This window comes from Tachyglossus aculeatus, chromosome 24, assembly GCF_015852505.1.
Source record: "Tachyglossus aculeatus isolate mTacAcu1 chromosome 24, mTacAcu1.pri, whole genome shotgun sequence".
NCBI lineage: Eukaryota > Metazoa > Chordata > Mammalia > Monotremata > Tachyglossidae > Tachyglossus > Tachyglossus aculeatus.
The window spans coordinates 11,223,250-11,240,707 of record NC_052089.1 but is presented as its reverse complement, the minus strand read 5'-3'; the positions used below and the strand labels follow the sequence as shown (position 1 = coordinate 11,240,707).

At 43.4% G+C, this 17,458-nt stretch overlaps 1 protein-coding gene across 1 annotated transcript in view; it reads right to left on the bottom strand.

Moving 5' to 3' along the window:
* The window catches only part of LOC119945126 (ABI family member 3 binding protein), a 235,481-nt gene that overhangs the window by 95,757 nt on the left and 122,266 nt on the right, over positions 1-17,458 (bottom strand). Inside the window, exons 8-15 of the mRNA XM_038766152.1 lie at positions 14,305-14,353; positions 12,084-12,155; positions 10,682-10,774; positions 9,107-9,175; positions 3,624-3,698; positions 2,838-2,912; positions 1,834-1,905; positions 1,380-1,454 (exon numbers count right to left, since the gene is read on the bottom strand). Of these exons, the coding sequence (XP_038622080.1) occupies positions 1,380-1,454; positions 1,834-1,905; positions 2,838-2,912; positions 3,624-3,698; positions 9,107-9,175; positions 10,682-10,774; positions 12,084-12,155; positions 14,305-14,353 (580 nt within the window). The remainder of the gene's footprint in view (positions 1-1,379; positions 1,455-1,833; positions 1,906-2,837; positions 2,913-3,623; positions 3,699-9,106; positions 9,176-10,681; positions 10,775-12,083; positions 12,156-14,304; positions 14,354-17,458) is intronic.

Here is a 17,458-nt window from a genome sequence, read left to right as displayed (position 1 = left end):
CAATGGTATTTATTGAGCATTTGCTGTACTAAGTGCTTGGGAGAGTACAATATAATTTCCTAGGGGATAAAAATTTTGACAAATGAGGCAGTCAAACAGAATTCATTGCAGAATGGGATCCAAGAATAAGGAGCTTTTGGCTTCTTCCCTGACCTCTAAGGACAGCTGGATTCTGAAACTTTGGGAAGTCTTTGGAAACAGAGATTAATCAGATTTTATTTTAGCAAAGAATCAGAGGCAGTCTTAGTTCTCACCACAAATTAAGCAGTGAGTAAATAAATGTGAAAAAAGCCTAGAAAATTCCCAAGCGCTTAGTACAGTGCTCTGCACACAGTAAGCGCTCAATACATCCAATTCAATGAATGAAATTCAAATGGTGCATTCTATTTTAATTCCTTAACCCATCCTTCATCAGAATAAAATTGAAGCTTATTACCAGGAAGCCAGCTGCAGTACAGAAGCAGGCTTGGGTAAATTAATTTGAGTTATTGCTCCCATTTCCATTTCAGGCTTTCCATCTGGTTATCAAACTACACCTAATTCTTCTTACCTTTAAAAGTATAATAAAATTATTAAGATGGCACAAAAATTGAATGCTAAGTCTGAGGTTTTTGCACTAAGAACTGCTTGCCTGCCTTTCTTCATCTATTAGGTAATTAATTTGAATCCCCCTGACCCCAGATGAAAGCCAGAGTGAGCAACTTCTTTGTATTTAATGAATGAATTTAGTTTTTGGGCAATATCTGTTCTAGGGTTCTATGTCTATTCTGATGGAGAGTTAGTCTAAAACACTTGTTGAAAGTTTTCACGACTAAAAGAGCCAATCCTGAGACAATGTTTATAGTTTTCTGTGCTTGAGGTAGCAACGAAAAGTTTAAATTTTCCAGCGAAGGAAGCACCGAACAAAACTCTTCCATATTTTGGAGAGTAAGGAAATTCAGCCTACGGAGTTATACGGAACAGATCACAGAAATATCTATGACCACAGAAATATCAGCTCTCAACCGGGTCCTTTTAATACGATCTTCAAAATATGGGACAATATGGTGCTATCTACCCTTCAAAATATGGGACAATCAAGCTGATAAGATTGCTCTGCTGTCAAATTGGCTCCACAGTCACTAGTGCTGCTGCTTATTTGAAGTGGCAGAGAACTCTGGAAAGAGAAAAACATGGAGATTCTTTACGGTTCATGATCTAGATGAGTTTTCAACCTCTTAATGCTGGTTTCTCTAAAACAAACTGAAAAGGCTCTTGGAATTTCTGCACCAATCCAGGAGGTTTCAGTGTTTTGAATTCACTTAAGGATTTCCATCTGACAGCAGCTTTGAACATTGTCCTTGAAATTAAAAAAAAACTTTTAATAAGGCGGCAATTACCAGATTCAGGATGGAGATATTTTGGAGGCTCAGACATTTTGGGGGTCGAGGTAATCCACGGCATTTCGTCTGAAGCTAAGGAAAGAGAAAGAGCATTTGTTGATGGCTATGGTAGGGTCTACATAAATGAGTCAGAGATGTCTCTTTGTGGTGCGTGCCCATTTTAGGATGCAAGAAAACCTACAAGTCAGTCTCGGATGTGGTTTTGTGAAACGTGACGAGATAAAGTTAAGAGCTGGAACCGCGGAAAGTCGCCCCAGTTAGCCCAGTAAATCTCACAGTGAATGGCCCCTGAGCAAACAAACCATGTCCACAAAACTCGTTTGAGTCCTAGTGTCTGTCTTTGATCAGCCCTGCCAATTTAAGAAAGATAATCCAAGAAAATTAACCTTCTTCAAGGAGTCAGAAGGGCCACCCACATGTTTACCCATGGAGCTGAAAACATTGGCATTACCAAGTGTTCCCTTGGGTTTTTCAGGAGGGGGGGATGTTTTCACTTGAGGAAATTCTGGAATACTGTTGGGATCTGGAATTAGATGCACACACAGAGTTATATGACCCGAGGTTTGAGTTGAAAGAGAAAATAAACACCAACTTGGGCCTGAAAAAAAAATTGCTCTTTAACAGGCGAAAAAAAGTGTATTTCTTTCTCGTTTACTCCCACTGATTCTCAGTTGTGACCTCAGAGATGCCAAGACAACAGACAAATTTAGTTGGGATGGGATCTCCAGTCCAGCCTCTGGGATACATCGTTGTGACAAAAATGGAAATGTTTTTTCACTGAACAAGAGCTATCTTCAAGGCTGAAGGTGACTTGCAGATACATTGCAATTGCTACCCTTTATTCAAGAGAAAAATGGATTGAGTGATATTTAAAAGACAATATGGGAAAGGCCCCACTGGCTTTCAAGTTGTGCAATGTTATTTGACCACAGACTATGTCCCATCAATACTGAACTTCTAGGAGAAGAGAGATAATTCAGCTCTCTCCCCTCAATTTAAGAAACTAACAGAGGTTTGGAAGTGAGAAGGAGAGTGGCCTAGAGGATAGAGACCGGATCGAGGCATCAGAACGATCTGGGTTCTAATCCCAGCTCCCCCACTGGTCTGGTGTGTGTCCTTGGGCAAGTCATTTCACTTCTCTAGGCCTCAGTTACCTCATCTGTAAAATGGGGATCGAGATTGTGAGCTCTTCATGGGACATGTACTGTGTCCCAATCTGATTATCCTGTATCTACCCCATAGCGTAATACAGTCCCTGGCACATAGTAAGTGCTTAAGAAATACCCTACATAGCTATTAAAATAAATTAATTTCCAGAACACCTCAATCAGTTTATCTCGCCTTCTGCTCCCCTGAGATAAGGCTGGCTGTGGCCAAACTGGATCCGAGGAAACTTGGCTGGGAATGTTTGAGCCTGCTATGGAGTTAATCCCCAAACCCATTTCCAGTATTTACCTAGCGTGCTCAGTGGAAATTCAGACTTAGGGGTCAGTAGAGGCTGGGAAATCTCCAGGCTGCTTTCGCTGGGAGCTACATCGGAGAAGAGAGTCGTTAATATTTTCAGGTTTGGCGGTCGGATACAGCGATCGTGGGGAGTGCTGCAAACCCAAACTGGATGAGAATCTCTGAGAACCCCTGAATGTCATTCCATGGGGAAAGCTATGCTTTCTTCTGAGGCATTCATCCGGCCATTAAAATTAGAAGCAAGAAACAAGATGCCAGTGGGTGGGGTGAAAGAACCAACCCCTCAAGAGCAGTTCTGGATACCTTGCTTCTCTCATTCCTTCAAGCAAAGGAAGACATCAGAACGGGTTCCATCTGAAAGCCTAGCCAAGAAGCATCTGACAAGAGGCCCGGAGGAAGTTGGGGAACAAATCCAAGAGTCTCATATTTTTAGGGTATGTTCCAAGGTTAAAATGACACAATGCTCCCAAAAGCCATTCTAAGGCACGTGAACACACTCACATGACTTCAAGCTTTCTCCCCACTCTAGCTGTTAGTTTTCAGAGGGCAGCTGTTCGGCCTTTCGTTCCACGTTCGAGCTGGCAGCAAAAGAAACTGAACAAGCCTCGTAGGAAGCAGAGTTATAGGTGCAAACGGCCTAGAGATGTTGCTAGTCTTGCATGGACCAAGAAGCAGAGAAGTAACTGCGCTTGTAAAGAGGAAAGATTAGAATGCAGGAGGCTTAGAAGGGCTTTGTATGATGGCATATTTTGAAGAAAGAAAGGCAGGGTGCGTTACTTGGAGGTGCTTCTCTTGTTTCTGGGACATCAGACCCTGCAGGGCTAGCGGGTCCTGGGATCGTTTCCATGGTCACTGCAACATGAAAAGTTACCTTTACCAAGAGAGGTAAAATGTTAAATCCTCCCCAAAGCCAGGAAGAGCATGGAATATTCACAAATCACACTAACAGCAGTAAGCAGAAAGTCATTTCATCTCAGGGGTGAGGTTTCTCTCACCCGCCCAGAACTCTTGGAAAATAGGGACTTATTGATCTCTCAGGCACCTTAAGCAAAGAAGTGGTCAAGCTATTTGCCCCAGACCCTCAGGAATAAAACCAACATCCTGGCTCCCACCCACACTCAGCTGCTTCCCCAGGAGAAACAGTGTGGCCTAATGGAAAGAGCACTATTACAGTTATTGGGAGTCAGAGGATCTCAGTTCTAATCCCAGGTCTGCCACTTACTTGTGTGACCTTGAGCAAGTCTCTTAATTTCTCTATGCTTCAGTTCCCTCATCTGCAAAATGGGGATTTAATACCTGCTTCTCCTTCCTACTTAGACTGTGAGCCCCATGTGGGACCTGATTATCTTGTATCTAGCCCAGTGCTTAGTTCAGTGCTTAATACATAGTATCATTTGTCCCTCAACAAATACCACACTTATGTATCTGCCCTGTGAAACCTCAAAGAGCCCCTTCCCAATCCCGAGAAAGATCAGCCTGGGATCAACTCAGCTGTCCGCACAGTTGATGGGTTAAAACCTATGTACAATTCAAATGATTTCTTAGAATGTGTCGATCTCTCTTTTTCCACAAAAGGCATAGTTTGAGGAATTCTCCCAGAGTTTCACTGCAAATCCCCAGATCCCCCAGCTCACTGGATGGGGGGCAGAGGGATTCTACTTATCTCCATTCTGAATCCAAGAGGCCCAAAACTTTGTATCATCTAGAAAATGGTGTTTGGAGGCGGGTAACAGGAATAGTAGGGGTCAAACCAAACCAGTCCAAACCCAGGCCTCTGCCTGGTTTCCGAGAGACAACACACACTGAATGATGACGTTTATGATCATACAAAAATGATGGAAAAAACCGGATGAAGCTTGAACCCTAAAAGAACCTGACCTTGGGGAACCTGCTGTATTTCTAAGTCATCATCTAAGACTCCAATTATTAGACTGTAAGTTCCTTGAAGGCAGGGATTGGGTCTTCTAACTCTCCCAAGGACTTAGAATAGTGTTCTGCACAAAGAAAGTGTTCAATAAATACCACTGACTGACCGGGGAGAACAAAACAGAAAGCAGCTGCATAGGAAGGAGGGGTTGAGAATGTTTTTGACAATAAAAGTACTCATGGGTGGGTTGTTTCTTAGAGTGGAAAGTGGAAAGGAACTGGGAAAGAAGGGGAAAATTTTAAGTATACCTTGGGGCATTTTAGATAATGTAAAAAGCAGAGTGACCTAGTAGAAAGAGCACAGGACAAAGAGTCAGAGAATCTGGGTTCTAATCTCAGCCCTGCCACTTGTCTGCTGTGTGACTTTGGGCAGGTCACTTAACTTCTCTGGGCCTCAGGTCCCTCATCTGTAAAACTGGGATTAGGACTGCGAACCCCGTGTGCGACGTGTGACATGGACTGTATCCAACCTGATTAACTTATATCTATTCCAGTGCTTAGTACAGTGCCTGGCACAAAGTAAGTGCTCAACAAATGCCATTAAAAAGGAAAAAAAAAAGAATGGGCTATTAATGCTTGTGTGCTGGAATAGAAGGACTTTTGAGTGTGTACCCCTGACCAGTACATGGGTTCAGGGGAGAAATAAGCCTGTTATTCCTCATAGCTTTCAAGTCTAGATTCACTTCAGGATTGAAATGTACTGAAATTAACTGTAATGGTGACCTTTCTTCCATAGCATGAAATGAATCCAGTTTTATAATAATAATAATTTTGGTACTTGCTAAGTGCTTACTGTGTGCAAAGCACAGTTCTAAGCACTCGGGAGGATACAAGGTGATCAGATTGTCCCACGTGGGGCCCACAGTCTTAATCCCCATTTTACAGATGAGGTAACTGAGGCACAGGGAAGTTAAGTGACTTGCCCAAAGTCACACAGATGGCAAGCGGCAGGGCCAGGATTTGAACCCATGACCTCTGATTCCCAAGCCCATGCTCTTTCCACCGAGCCATGCTGCTTTATGTTCAGATATCCATATGTTGAGGGGTTAGCAGGGCTCACCCCTGTTGTATATAGGTGTGCATGTGGCTCATTTTCAGTAGTTCTGATTTAGAATACGTTGTTCTTTGAGGTAGAAATTGTTGGCAGAAAAAGAAGCACTCCTGATCTGCTCCAACTATCTCCACCCATTAGGCCAGGAAAATTCCCAGCATGTCTAGCCTCTGGAAGTGAGGCTTAAGAAAAATGGTGACATCACCTTCATGAGAAAGATCAAAAAATCTAGTTTATTCCACAGGCCACCAGGAAAATGTCCCAATATCCTCTGGGGTCATTTAATAGAGAAGCAGTGTGGCTCAGTGGAAAGAACATGGGCTTTGGAGTCAGAGGTCATGGGTTCAAATCCCAGCTCCTCCAATTGTCAGCTGTGTGACTTTGGGCAAGTCACTTCACTTCTCTGTGCCTCAGTTACCTCATCTGTAAAACGGGGATTAAGACTGTGAGCCCCCCATGGGACAACCTGATCACCTTGTAACCTCCCCAGCACTTAGAACAGTGCTTTGCACATAGTAAGTGCTTAATAAATGCCATTATTAAAAAAGTGCTTTCAACCTGGGGAGAGAGGTTTACTCAGTGGCACTTGTTTGTATCACCCAGTTAATACAACTGGCCTGTGTCTTAAGTGGATCAGAATATCACTGCTTTGGTCATAACACTCCAGTGATGGATCCCAACACTATATCAAATGAGTTGCCTCCTGCCCCAAACCAAAGGCTTGGAGGAAACCACAAATGAAAGGAAGCGAATCGCAGCAGTGAAATCTGGAACAGTGGTGTGAGGGATGAGGCCAGGCAGAGTTACAGGGTGAGGACGTGAAGTAATCATGCAAACATTGAGAAATCTGAGTGGTGATGTGAGCAGAAGAGGTTCTGAAGGGGAAAATTCTGAGAAAAGCTTGGCGGAGAACAAGGCGAGTGAGAGCCCAAGCTGTGGAAAACTCCCATCCCCTACTGTGCCAAGGGAGGATAGATAATGAAAGAGGTTCTCTGAGGCTCCATGGACCCCCAAAGATAATAATAATAACAATAACCGTGCCCAAGCACTATTCTAAGCACTGAGGTGGAGACCAGCAAATCGGAATGGACATGGTCACTGTCCCTCATAGAGCTCACAGTCTTAAACCTCATTTTACGGAAGAGGTCATTGAGGCACAGAAAAGTGAAGTGACTTGCCCAAGGTCACACAGCAGACAAGAGGCAGAGGTGGGATTAGACCCCAGGTGCACTACCTTCAAAGCCTCGCTGCTTCTCAAGTTGCCCTCGACTTCTAAAGCAGAACAAATTCTCCCCTCAAACTTCTAGTCATGTCGAACTTTATCAAACTGGAATGGTTCCCAATTCATTCCCAGGAAATCCTAGTTTCCCCTCTTTAGAATGGTGTGGGAAGAGACCAGGCAGTGTTTTGAGATGTGGAAATATATCTACTTCCACCTCTTTGCTTCCGACGGCTAAGAATGGATCCTTGCTTGCTCTGAGCTCCGAGAAAAAGGATAGAGTGAACAGGATATCCACTGATAAACAGCAAAGGAATATGCAGATTTGAAAAGTCATAAGAAAGCCCCACAGCCATATAACTCAAACACTCATAAATATTTGCTGGGGGATCCTTATCCATGAGAATCAAGCTTACTGCCCAGATTGATATCACTCTCATTTCTTGCTGTGAGAAATTGTCATTTTCATTGCTGTCATTTGGGGACAGCAGAAAGATTTCTCAGTGGACCTCTCTCAAATTTGTCAATTAAGGGTTTTTTTAGCTCCATCTGGTCTTTAAAATTTTAAAAAAATTCCCAAAGAAGATAGCCATTCCAACTAGAAGGCAGCTGGCAGTCGCTACATGGGAAAGAGTGTCATCTCTAAATCCCACACAGTGGTCTGAAGACTGGTGAACCCGTGAGCTAGTAAAAAGGCGAATACCTTCTGATTCTGAATTGTCAGTAATTTTTTTAAAAATTAGGCTTATATCTAACACACAAGCTCCACTTTCCTGTTCATAACTTCACCTCCCTGCAACTCTAGAGCAAACAGTGGGTTCTAGTAGACAGAACATGAGCCTGGGAATCAGAAGGACCTGAGTTCTAATCCTGGCTTTGCCACCTGTCTACTGTGTGAACTTGGACAAGTCATTTGACTTCTCTGTGCCTCAGTTACTTCATCTGTAAAACGGGGATTAAGAATAGGAGCCCTGTGTGAGACAGGGACTTTGTCTGTCTTGATTAGCTTGTATCTACCCCAGCGCTTAATACAGTGCCTGACACACAGTAGGCACTTAAGAATCCCACTTAAACAAAAATCCCCTCTAATATGAGGGGCACTGGACCTTGAGGTGATAGGTTCAAAAAACAATCAATGGAAACCTTCACTCAGGAGGAATCAAGCGTATGGAATTTGTTCCCATTGGAAATTGTGCTGTCCCAAAATATCAACAGGTCAGTCAGTATTTATTGAGTGCTTACTGAATGCAGAGCACTGTACTAAGTGCTTGGGAGAGTACGACAACAAACAGACACATTCCCTGCCCACAATGAGCTTACAGTCTAGATGTGTAAGAAGGCTTTGAATGGATTCATGGACAAGAGGTCCCTAACAGATCACTAAAGTGAAAGTTAGGGACGTGGATAGATGGGGGAAATGAGAGGTGTTAGGTGGTCTGTGTAACTCAGGATGGGTGTCCAGGAGAGCAATTAAATGACATTTCCTCCATTGATGGAGACAGAGCCCTGGAATAAATAGACTGGTAATTAAACTTGGAAGGACATTGCAAATCTTCTGAGGATCTCTCTCCTTCTGGAGGTAGGAGCACCACAATGACCCTTTGAGTCTCAGAGCAGCAGTCCAACTACCCTTCCCTCCTGTATTCTCTGCCCAGACCAACTTCTGGCCAACCACCATCCCCTGAAGCCCCTCAGTGATACAATCCATAAGCACCTTGGAAAGACAGCTGTGAAGGCTCCTTAGTGTCTGCCATTGCTCATCAAGCCAAGTTCCCTCAGGCAGCCCTGTTGCTTCCCACCAATACCTCCGTTAAACATCATTGTTTGCCTCTGTACACAAGGATCGTGTTCCTCCACAGAGGAACTAGAACCCAAATGCACACCTTCTTTCAATTTAGCCCAAACCTAGGGGCAAACAAACCAGAACTCTACCTTAAAACAGACCAGAGATCCCTCAGCCCAAGGGAAATAGAGCTTTTGGGCAGGCCATTTCAGTCAAGCCATTTGCCTTTTTGAAAAGAACAGTATTATTTCCCTACAAAAGAAGCGAAGGGTTCATATTACCTGTCTGGGCTGTGATCTTTTCTACCTCTGGTGTTTTAGATTCAGCAGGTAAAGCCAGGCTCTCGTTACCTACACATAAGAGGAGAAATAATTAGCTCCAAGGAGATGATCATTCTCCCAATTCAGATTTCCAGGACCAACCAACACACTAGACAAACTCCCTCAATGTTGATACCCACCTACACCATGCCCAAAGGAGTCACAGTTTAGCAAACTGATCTGCCCCAAACATTCCTTCATTAACTCACTACTCTAGTCTTTTCAGGAGTTTAGTGGTATAGGAGGAAGAAAATTCACAGCTAAAATACTTGGGCAAAGGCACCTCAGTTTTTTCCAAAGAAGAATTAGATTTGGTGCTAGTCATGATTTTCTGGCCTTTCAACATCCTTTTTCACGGCCTTTCAATTACAGACACGGACGTTTCTCAGGGATATTTTTCAAGAGAATGAACTTCACTATTATTTTTTGACTTTAAAATGCTATTCAGATATAATATTGCACGGCTAGTGTCTGCGAGTTAGCAAACAGTGACCACAAAACTATTGTTTAAGGAGGAAGGGGCAACTTCATTATCAAACCAGATTATGGGTCAACAGACTTTCAAGACTTAATGGGAAGGACTGTGGACAAAGTTTGGAGCAGGATAAAGTTCTAAATCTTTTCTTTATTTTAAATCCACTTTAGTGGATTTCAGGTGCCAACAAGTAGTTTCAAACAAGTCAGCATTTCTGTCACGGTGTTTTCTCTGGGACCCCTAATTTTCAGTCTGTGCTCTTTCCATCAGTCAATCATAATTTATTGAGCCCTTACTGTATGCAGAGCACTATACTAAGCACTTAGCACTGTCTTTCCACTAGGCCTTGCTGAATCATTTGGTTCTGTTTGAGCACACACGGGGCTCAGTGATGCCCTCTGAGCCCTCTTCTCCTGACAATATTTTTATCCTCCCACTGCCCATCTGAGCTTATTTCATCAACATCCCTTTCCCACCCAACTCAGAGTACAAGAGGGAAAGAGGAGAAATCTTCTTTGGGATTTTCTGGAAGGTCTGCCTCTGAGCAAACACCCCTGAGCAAGAATGAAGTATTCTTTTACTCCTCACAGCTTTATTCCTCCCACCTAAACTCATCAAGAAATAACAATACAAAAAATAATTTGGGAAGCAGCATGGCCTAGTGGCAACAGAATGGGCCTGGGAATCAGAGGACCTGGGTCCTAATCCTGGCTCTGCCACCTGCCTGACGTTGGGAAAGTCATTTGACTTCTCTGTGCCCGAGTGTTCTCATCTGTAAAATGGAAATAAAATGCATGTTCTCCTTCCCCATTAGGCTGTGAGTCTTATGTGGGACAGGGACTGTATCTGTTCCAATTATCTTGTACCTATCCCTGCATTTGCTACAGTGCTTGGCACATAGTAAGCACTTTACAAATACTATGATTATGATTCTTGTTGTTGTGGTTGTTGTTGTTAGAGGAAGACAGACATGTTGAGGGCAAGGTAAGTGTAACTTCAGAATCCCCAGCATAAAATACTTTGAACTTAACCAAAAGCTAATTTAGAACCGATCTACTTACCAAGCTGTGTCTTGACTGCCTGTGAAATGTCCAACATTATGGATGAAGGGAGTTTCAGACTTGTTTCATTAAGACCTGGAACAATCAGGTGAACTGCACAGAAAAACACAAGACAATGTTAAATTACATTAATGGGAAGGACTGTGGATAAAGTTTGGAGCAGGATAAAGCTTTAAATCTTTTCTTTATTTTAAATCCACTTTAAATAGTGGATACCGTAAATTAGAGTCCTTTACCACCAAATAGCATTTAATTGAGTCTCACAGTTATGTACTGTTATGCTAGAGTGCTTGTTGCTTCTCTAGTAAAATTTCCCCGGCATGACTTCTTAAAATGATTCCAAGCTTTCTGAGATCAAAATTGACCTGAGGGATTTGAGAAACCAGACTAATAGCTTCCAACCACGGTAGTGGTCAACATGCTAAGACTAGATCTGCAATGACTTTCATTTTTCACATCCTGTGCACCCTAGATGATGATGATTTCTTGAAAAAGGGGAGGATGAGCGTGTGAATGGCTCAGTGAAATCTATCAAAGTGACTGGAGGTCTGAATCAAACCCGTACCCAGCTGATGGTTAGAATCACTTTCCCCTCCCCTCTGAGCCCAAACTCAAGTCCTACGTAAGAAGCAGCCCAGTGTGGGATTCTTGGTTGCTAAGGAGGCAATTTGTTAAATCGAGTTCCTTTGGAATGCTCCGTTCATCCAAACTGAGGTTCGCTGTGGTCAGGGAACATGTCAACCAACTCTGTTATATTGTACTCTCCCAAGTGCTTAGTACAGTTCTTTGCACACAGTGAACGCTCGATAAATGCCATTGACTGATTCATTGAGCGGCAGGCTCGAAAAAGTGCCTTGCTACATATTTAGCTCTACAGAGTGGAAGAGACTGTCCTTTAAGCACCCTCATGCATGGATTAGTAGCCTCATCTTGTAATTTTAAGGCCAGCTTTCTCTTTCATGAAAACACACACACATAATGAGGCAAGGAGGCAGGAGCAAAAACAGTGCCAGATACTTCAAACAGCAAAAGAGTCCTCCCCAAAAAGGACCGACATATTGTCCATTTTATAAAGAACAGAACAGTCAAGTCCATCAGCCCAAAGCAAGTCTCTGATCTCCTACTGCCTTCCAACCCACACAAGCCCGTGGGCAAACTGTCAAGATTCTTTTCTTCCTTTAGACAATACCAGGAAAAGCAAACTGAACGAATGAAAATCACTAACACCCAGAGATCCAGGTACTAAAGGGACCTCTAGCTAGGCTGAAAGCTCGTTTTGGGCAGGGAATGTGTCTACCAGATCTGTTCCATTGCACTCTCCCATGCGCTTAGTACAGTTCTCTGCGCACAGTGAGCACTCCATAAATACAAATGATTAGGTTACAGTTCGGGAAGCAATCACCTAGAATGGCTCCTCTTAGGGAAGTCCGGTCCGGAGATTTTGAAGAGGCTCGGTGTGTGACATTCTGTATCACTGAGGAAACACAATTTGTGCAGGAATTAGAAAGCAGTAAAAGATCCCAAACCAGGAGGTAATGAAAACAAAGGCTGAATGTGTGCTTTTTGGGACTCTTTGACCTAAATGGATCACAGTGTGGCTCAGTGGAAAGAGCACGGGCTTGGGAGTCATAGGTCCTGGGTTCTAATCCTGACTCTGCCACATGTCTGCTGTGTGACCTCGGAAAAGTCACTTAATTTCTCTAAGCCTCAGTTACCTCATCTGTAAAATGGGGATTAAGACTGTGAGCCCCACATGGGACAATCTGATCACCTTGTGACCTCCCCAGCACTTACAACAGTGCTTTGCACATAATAAGCACTTAACAAATGCCATCATCATCAATTGTGAGAGAGAAGTGTGGCCTAGTGGGTAGAACATGAGCCTGAAATTCCAAGTACCTGGGTTCTAATCCCAGCTCTGCCACTTGTCTGCTGTGTGACCTTGGGCAAGTCACTTAACTTCTCTGTGCCTCAGTTCCCTCATCTGTAAAATGGGGATTAAGACTGGGAGCCCCATGTGGAACATGAAGTGTGTCCAACCTGATTATCTTGTATCTACCCAAGTGCTTAGTACATTGCTTGGCACATAATTTGTTTTATGGTATTTGTTAAGTGTTTACAATGTCTCAAAGACTATCCTAAATGGTGGGGAAGATACAAGTCAATTCGGTTGTACACAGTCCCTGTCCCGCATGGGGAAGCAGTGTAGCTCAGTGGACAGAGGTTTGGGAGTCAGAAGTCATGAGTTCTGATCCCGGCTCAATGTGTGACTGTGGCAAGTCACGCTGTGTGACTTTGGACAAGTCACAATCAATCAATCAATCAATCAATCGTATTTATTGAGTGCTTACTGTGTGCAGAGCACTGTACTAAGCGCTTGGGAAGTTCAAGTCGGCAACATAGAGAGACGGTCCCTACCCAACAGTGGGCTCACAGTCTAGAAGGGGGAGACAGAGAACAAAACAAAACATATTAATAAAATAAAATAAATAGAATAGATATGTACAAGTAAAATAGAGTACAGACATATATACATATATACAGATGATATTGATATCACAGTATTTGATATCACAAACACTTGTTATTCACCACCCCCTCAGTCCCACAGCACTTTAGTACGTATTCATAATTTATCATAATGTCTGTCTCCCCCTCTAGACTGTAAGCCCCTGATGGGCAGGGAATGGGTCTACCACTTCTGTTGCATTGTGCTCTTCCAAGCGCTTAGTAATAATAATAATGATGGCATTTGTTAGGCGCTTACTATGTGCCAAGCACTAACTTCTCTGTGTCTCAGTTACCTCATCTGTAAAATGGGGATTAAGACTGTGAGCCCCACATGGGACAATCTGATTACTTTGTATCCCCCCAGCGCTTAGAACAGTGGTTGGCACATACTAAGTGCTTACCAAATGCCATCATTATTATTATGGGGCTCCCAATCTAAGTAGGAAGGAGAGCGGGAAAACTGAGGCACGGAGAAGTTAAGTGACTTGCCCAAGGTCATGCAGCGAGTAATTGGCAGATGCGGGATTAGAACCCAGGTCCTCTGACTCCCCAGACCATGCTTTTTCCAGGGGTTGCTTAACAAACAAATACCATTAAAAAAAATTGAAAGACACATGACTGGGAAAGGGGGGGAGGTCAGTTAGAGAATGCTTCTTGGAAGCGACTTTCCAAGAAAGCTTTGAGAGTAAGAGGGCGTGTGGTCTAATAGAGTTGAGGGAGGAGGAAGAACCATGCTGAGGAAAAGATGTGGGCAATGAGTCAGAGACAGGAGATCCAGAGCAAAAACTGTTAGGAGGATTAGGGATGAAGGAGTTATGAGACTGTGCTGGATGAAGTAGGAGAAGAAATTGGGGAGGTAAGAGGGAGAAAAGCTGATGGAATGCCTGGAAATCAATGTGCGGGAAGAAACTTATGTTTCATGTAAGAATAAATGGGTGGGTCACAGAGCCAGGACCAGAACCCCAATCTCCCGCCTCCAGACCATACTGCCTTCAGCCAAACAGAGCGCATTAATCAGAGAACACACGTTCCAATTTTTGTTAGCTTCACAACAGAATGGTCTTTTTCTAGTCCTCCCATAAACATCTAGTGCAGAAAGCAATACAAATTACCTTGTTTGATTACTGTAATGGGAATTAGCTTCTTTGCAATATAGGGTGGCTGAAAAGAAAGGAAAATGATGTTAGTTCCTGAATCAGAACGATGATCATTTCATAGTCTTGGACTAGACGGAGTCCTTTCTACAGCCACAGTGTGTTCTGCAGTCTCAATCATCATCATCATCATCAATCGCATTTATTGAGCGCTTACTGTGTGCAGAGCACTGTACTAAGTGCTTGGGAAGTACAAGTTGGCAACACTTAGAGACAGTCCCTACCCAACAGTGGGCTCACAGTCTAAAAGACTCACAAAATCACAAAACATTACTTTTCCCCTCCAACCTCTGTTGGCCGTCCACAGTAGGTAGGGATGGCTTTTCATTTCATTCACAGTTCTTTTTTCTCCTCAGTGATAAAATGGCTAAGAGTTCCTTCAAGACACTTGTTTTTTGGAGAGTCACCTTGCTTCTGGCTCAAGGTGGTTGAGCTAGACCAGAGGTAGACGGAGAAGAGAAGCCAGGCCAAGGTTAGGTTGGTTTGTAGGTATGGAATGCAAACTGGGGATGAGAATGGCTCCTAGATTGGACTGGGGTAGGGAATGGGACTGGCAGAAGAATTTATATCCTACCAAAACCTCCTTGATATTCAAGGAACCAGAAATGGCAAAATGTGGTGTTTTTTCTTCTTTTCCAGCTTTGTCTGCTTGTCATCGCTCTGACAGCCTTTAATAATTCCTCATGGCCTCTCTTTCATCTCAGGTTCCAAACCAATAGTCCTGTTCAGTTAAATGCTGGCTAAGGTCCCCTCTCTCCCCCCTAAATCCCACAATTCTGAAAGCTTGATCCATTTGCAAAAGAAAAACACAACGGCATGCTATCTTATGGTCTTTATACAGTCTAAATATCTTCACGGTTTATTTTAAACAAAAGAGATAAATATGACACCTGGCTTTGAACTTCCATTGGGTATAACTGAAGATGACACCATGTCTGTTGTGAAAGATTTTTAGATTTCTGGTGAGCAGAGGAAAACTTGATTAGAACACCTCCACAGGGCAGATTTGGCCCAAATATGTTTCGGGAATTTACCTTAGTAAGCAGAGGCTCTAATTTGAACAGCTTCAACAGGGTTTCTAATCACCTAAGCACCCACTGTCTTGAGGGACAACTAGGGGCTGGTAAAATGAAAGACACTGGATAAATATTGTCTGTATAGACTGACACCACTTTTCCTTTCACCAAAATTGAGGATACTCCTTGAGAAGATGGAAGAAAAATTTGACAAAACAGAGAAGATCAAATCAGAATGAAATTAGAGAAGCAGTGTGGGTCAGTGGAAAAGAGCACGGGCTTTGGAGTCAGAGGTCATGGGTTCAAATCCCGGCTCCACCAATTGTCAGCTGTGTGACTTCGGGAAAGTCACTTAACTTCTCTGGGCCTCAGTTACCTCATCTGTAAAATGGGGATTAAGACGGTGAGCCCCCCGTGGGACAACCTGATCACCTTGTGACCTCCCCAGTGCTTAGAATAGTGCTTTGCATATATAAGCACTTAATAAATGCCATTATAATTATTATTATTATTAGACTCATGCCACACAAAGGACATTAGGGAGGAGGGATAATTCCAATGTTTAGAATGCCAGCTGATAAATATTTTTCCAATTCTTAGTGGGCTTTAATGGGAACTCACAAAAACTGTTTAGATGGAAGTGTGAAAGGAAGTGAGTTTGTTCCTTCACTCCATGTTTGTGGGGTTGAGGAAATGAATTTCTGCATGGCCCACACTCCTTGCCCTAAGTGTCCCCATAAAGGTTGTCCTTTGGTCATCTGCTACTGTTTGCCCTGTTTTATGGTCTCCCAATCTTCCTGAGGTTTCCGTACATCAACTAATTAATCAATGGTATTTACCGGGTGCTAAGCGCTTTGAAGGCTTATTACTCTCAGTACTCTTAAATATTCTTGATCTACAGCATATAAAATTATTTTCTTCTTTTAAGGTTCCTCTCCCGACCCCTTGAAAACCTGATTATCTTGTACTTAGAACAGTGTCTGGCCCACAGTAAGAGCTTAACAAATGCCATTATCATTAAGTTCTTCTCCTGGCCTTTGGAAAGTATTAATAAGGAATTTCTGCTGCATATTTAGGCTAATTTTCCCTCACGTGAGGGGAAGAGAGGATGGGTAGGGGATTACACAGCGTCATGGCAATGTGATTATGATACGGGCAGAGAGAGAAGTACCATTCCTTTCCTCTTTGCTGGGGCCTATCCAGCATTTCTCCCTTCCTCATCCAGTGTGGATGGCCTAGAGGGGCAATGTCTGGCAATGGAATAGGAACAGAGAGACTAAATAATAACAATGATGATGACGGTATTTGTTAAGCACTTACTATGTGCAAAGCACTGCTCTAAGCACTAGGGAGGATACAAGGTTATCAGGTTGTCTCACGTGGGGCTCGCAGTCTTAATCCCCATTTTATAGACGAGGTAACTGAGGTACAGAGAAGTTAAGTGATATGCCCAAAGTCACACAGCTGACAAGTTGCGGAGCCGGGATTTGAACCCATGACCTCTGACTCCCAAGCCCGGGCTCCTTCCACTGGGGAATGCTTCATTGAGGTTGGGGAATGGAGCTGGGGGGTACGGAAAAGGCTAAACATATCACAACTCCAAGGGCAAGCTCTGAAGTAAGAGGTAATGGCTCCCATGGCATTGCCCTCGGGCTTCACCACAGGATTCCCACTAATGTTGGCCTGAAGTTAGCTTTGCCTTACGCAGGTTTGGGTTAAAAGAAGAATTTCGTAATTGGAAGTTGATCCCAAGAACTGAGTCAGACCCCATGCAGACTCCACAACTGACTTTTAGTTCTGGCTAAAAAAGGTACCTCTTCGTGCCAAATCAAGTTTCAAATGTAAAGGGCAACATAGGTGGGTACCCGGAAGGGAGGCTTCCCTAAACTGTGATTTTTGCCAAACCAGAGACACCCAGAAACACAGATGTCCCTGCCAGGGGCCTGCCTCTCCTGATCAGATGGAAATCCTGAACCACGACTAGTGGATGAATCCGATTGTAACTTTGAGTGAAGGTTGTGTTTCGCTTTGTAAATAAACACGAGATTCAGGCTCCAACCCCAGCATTGCTGGCCAGAGTCAAAGGGGACTCCACC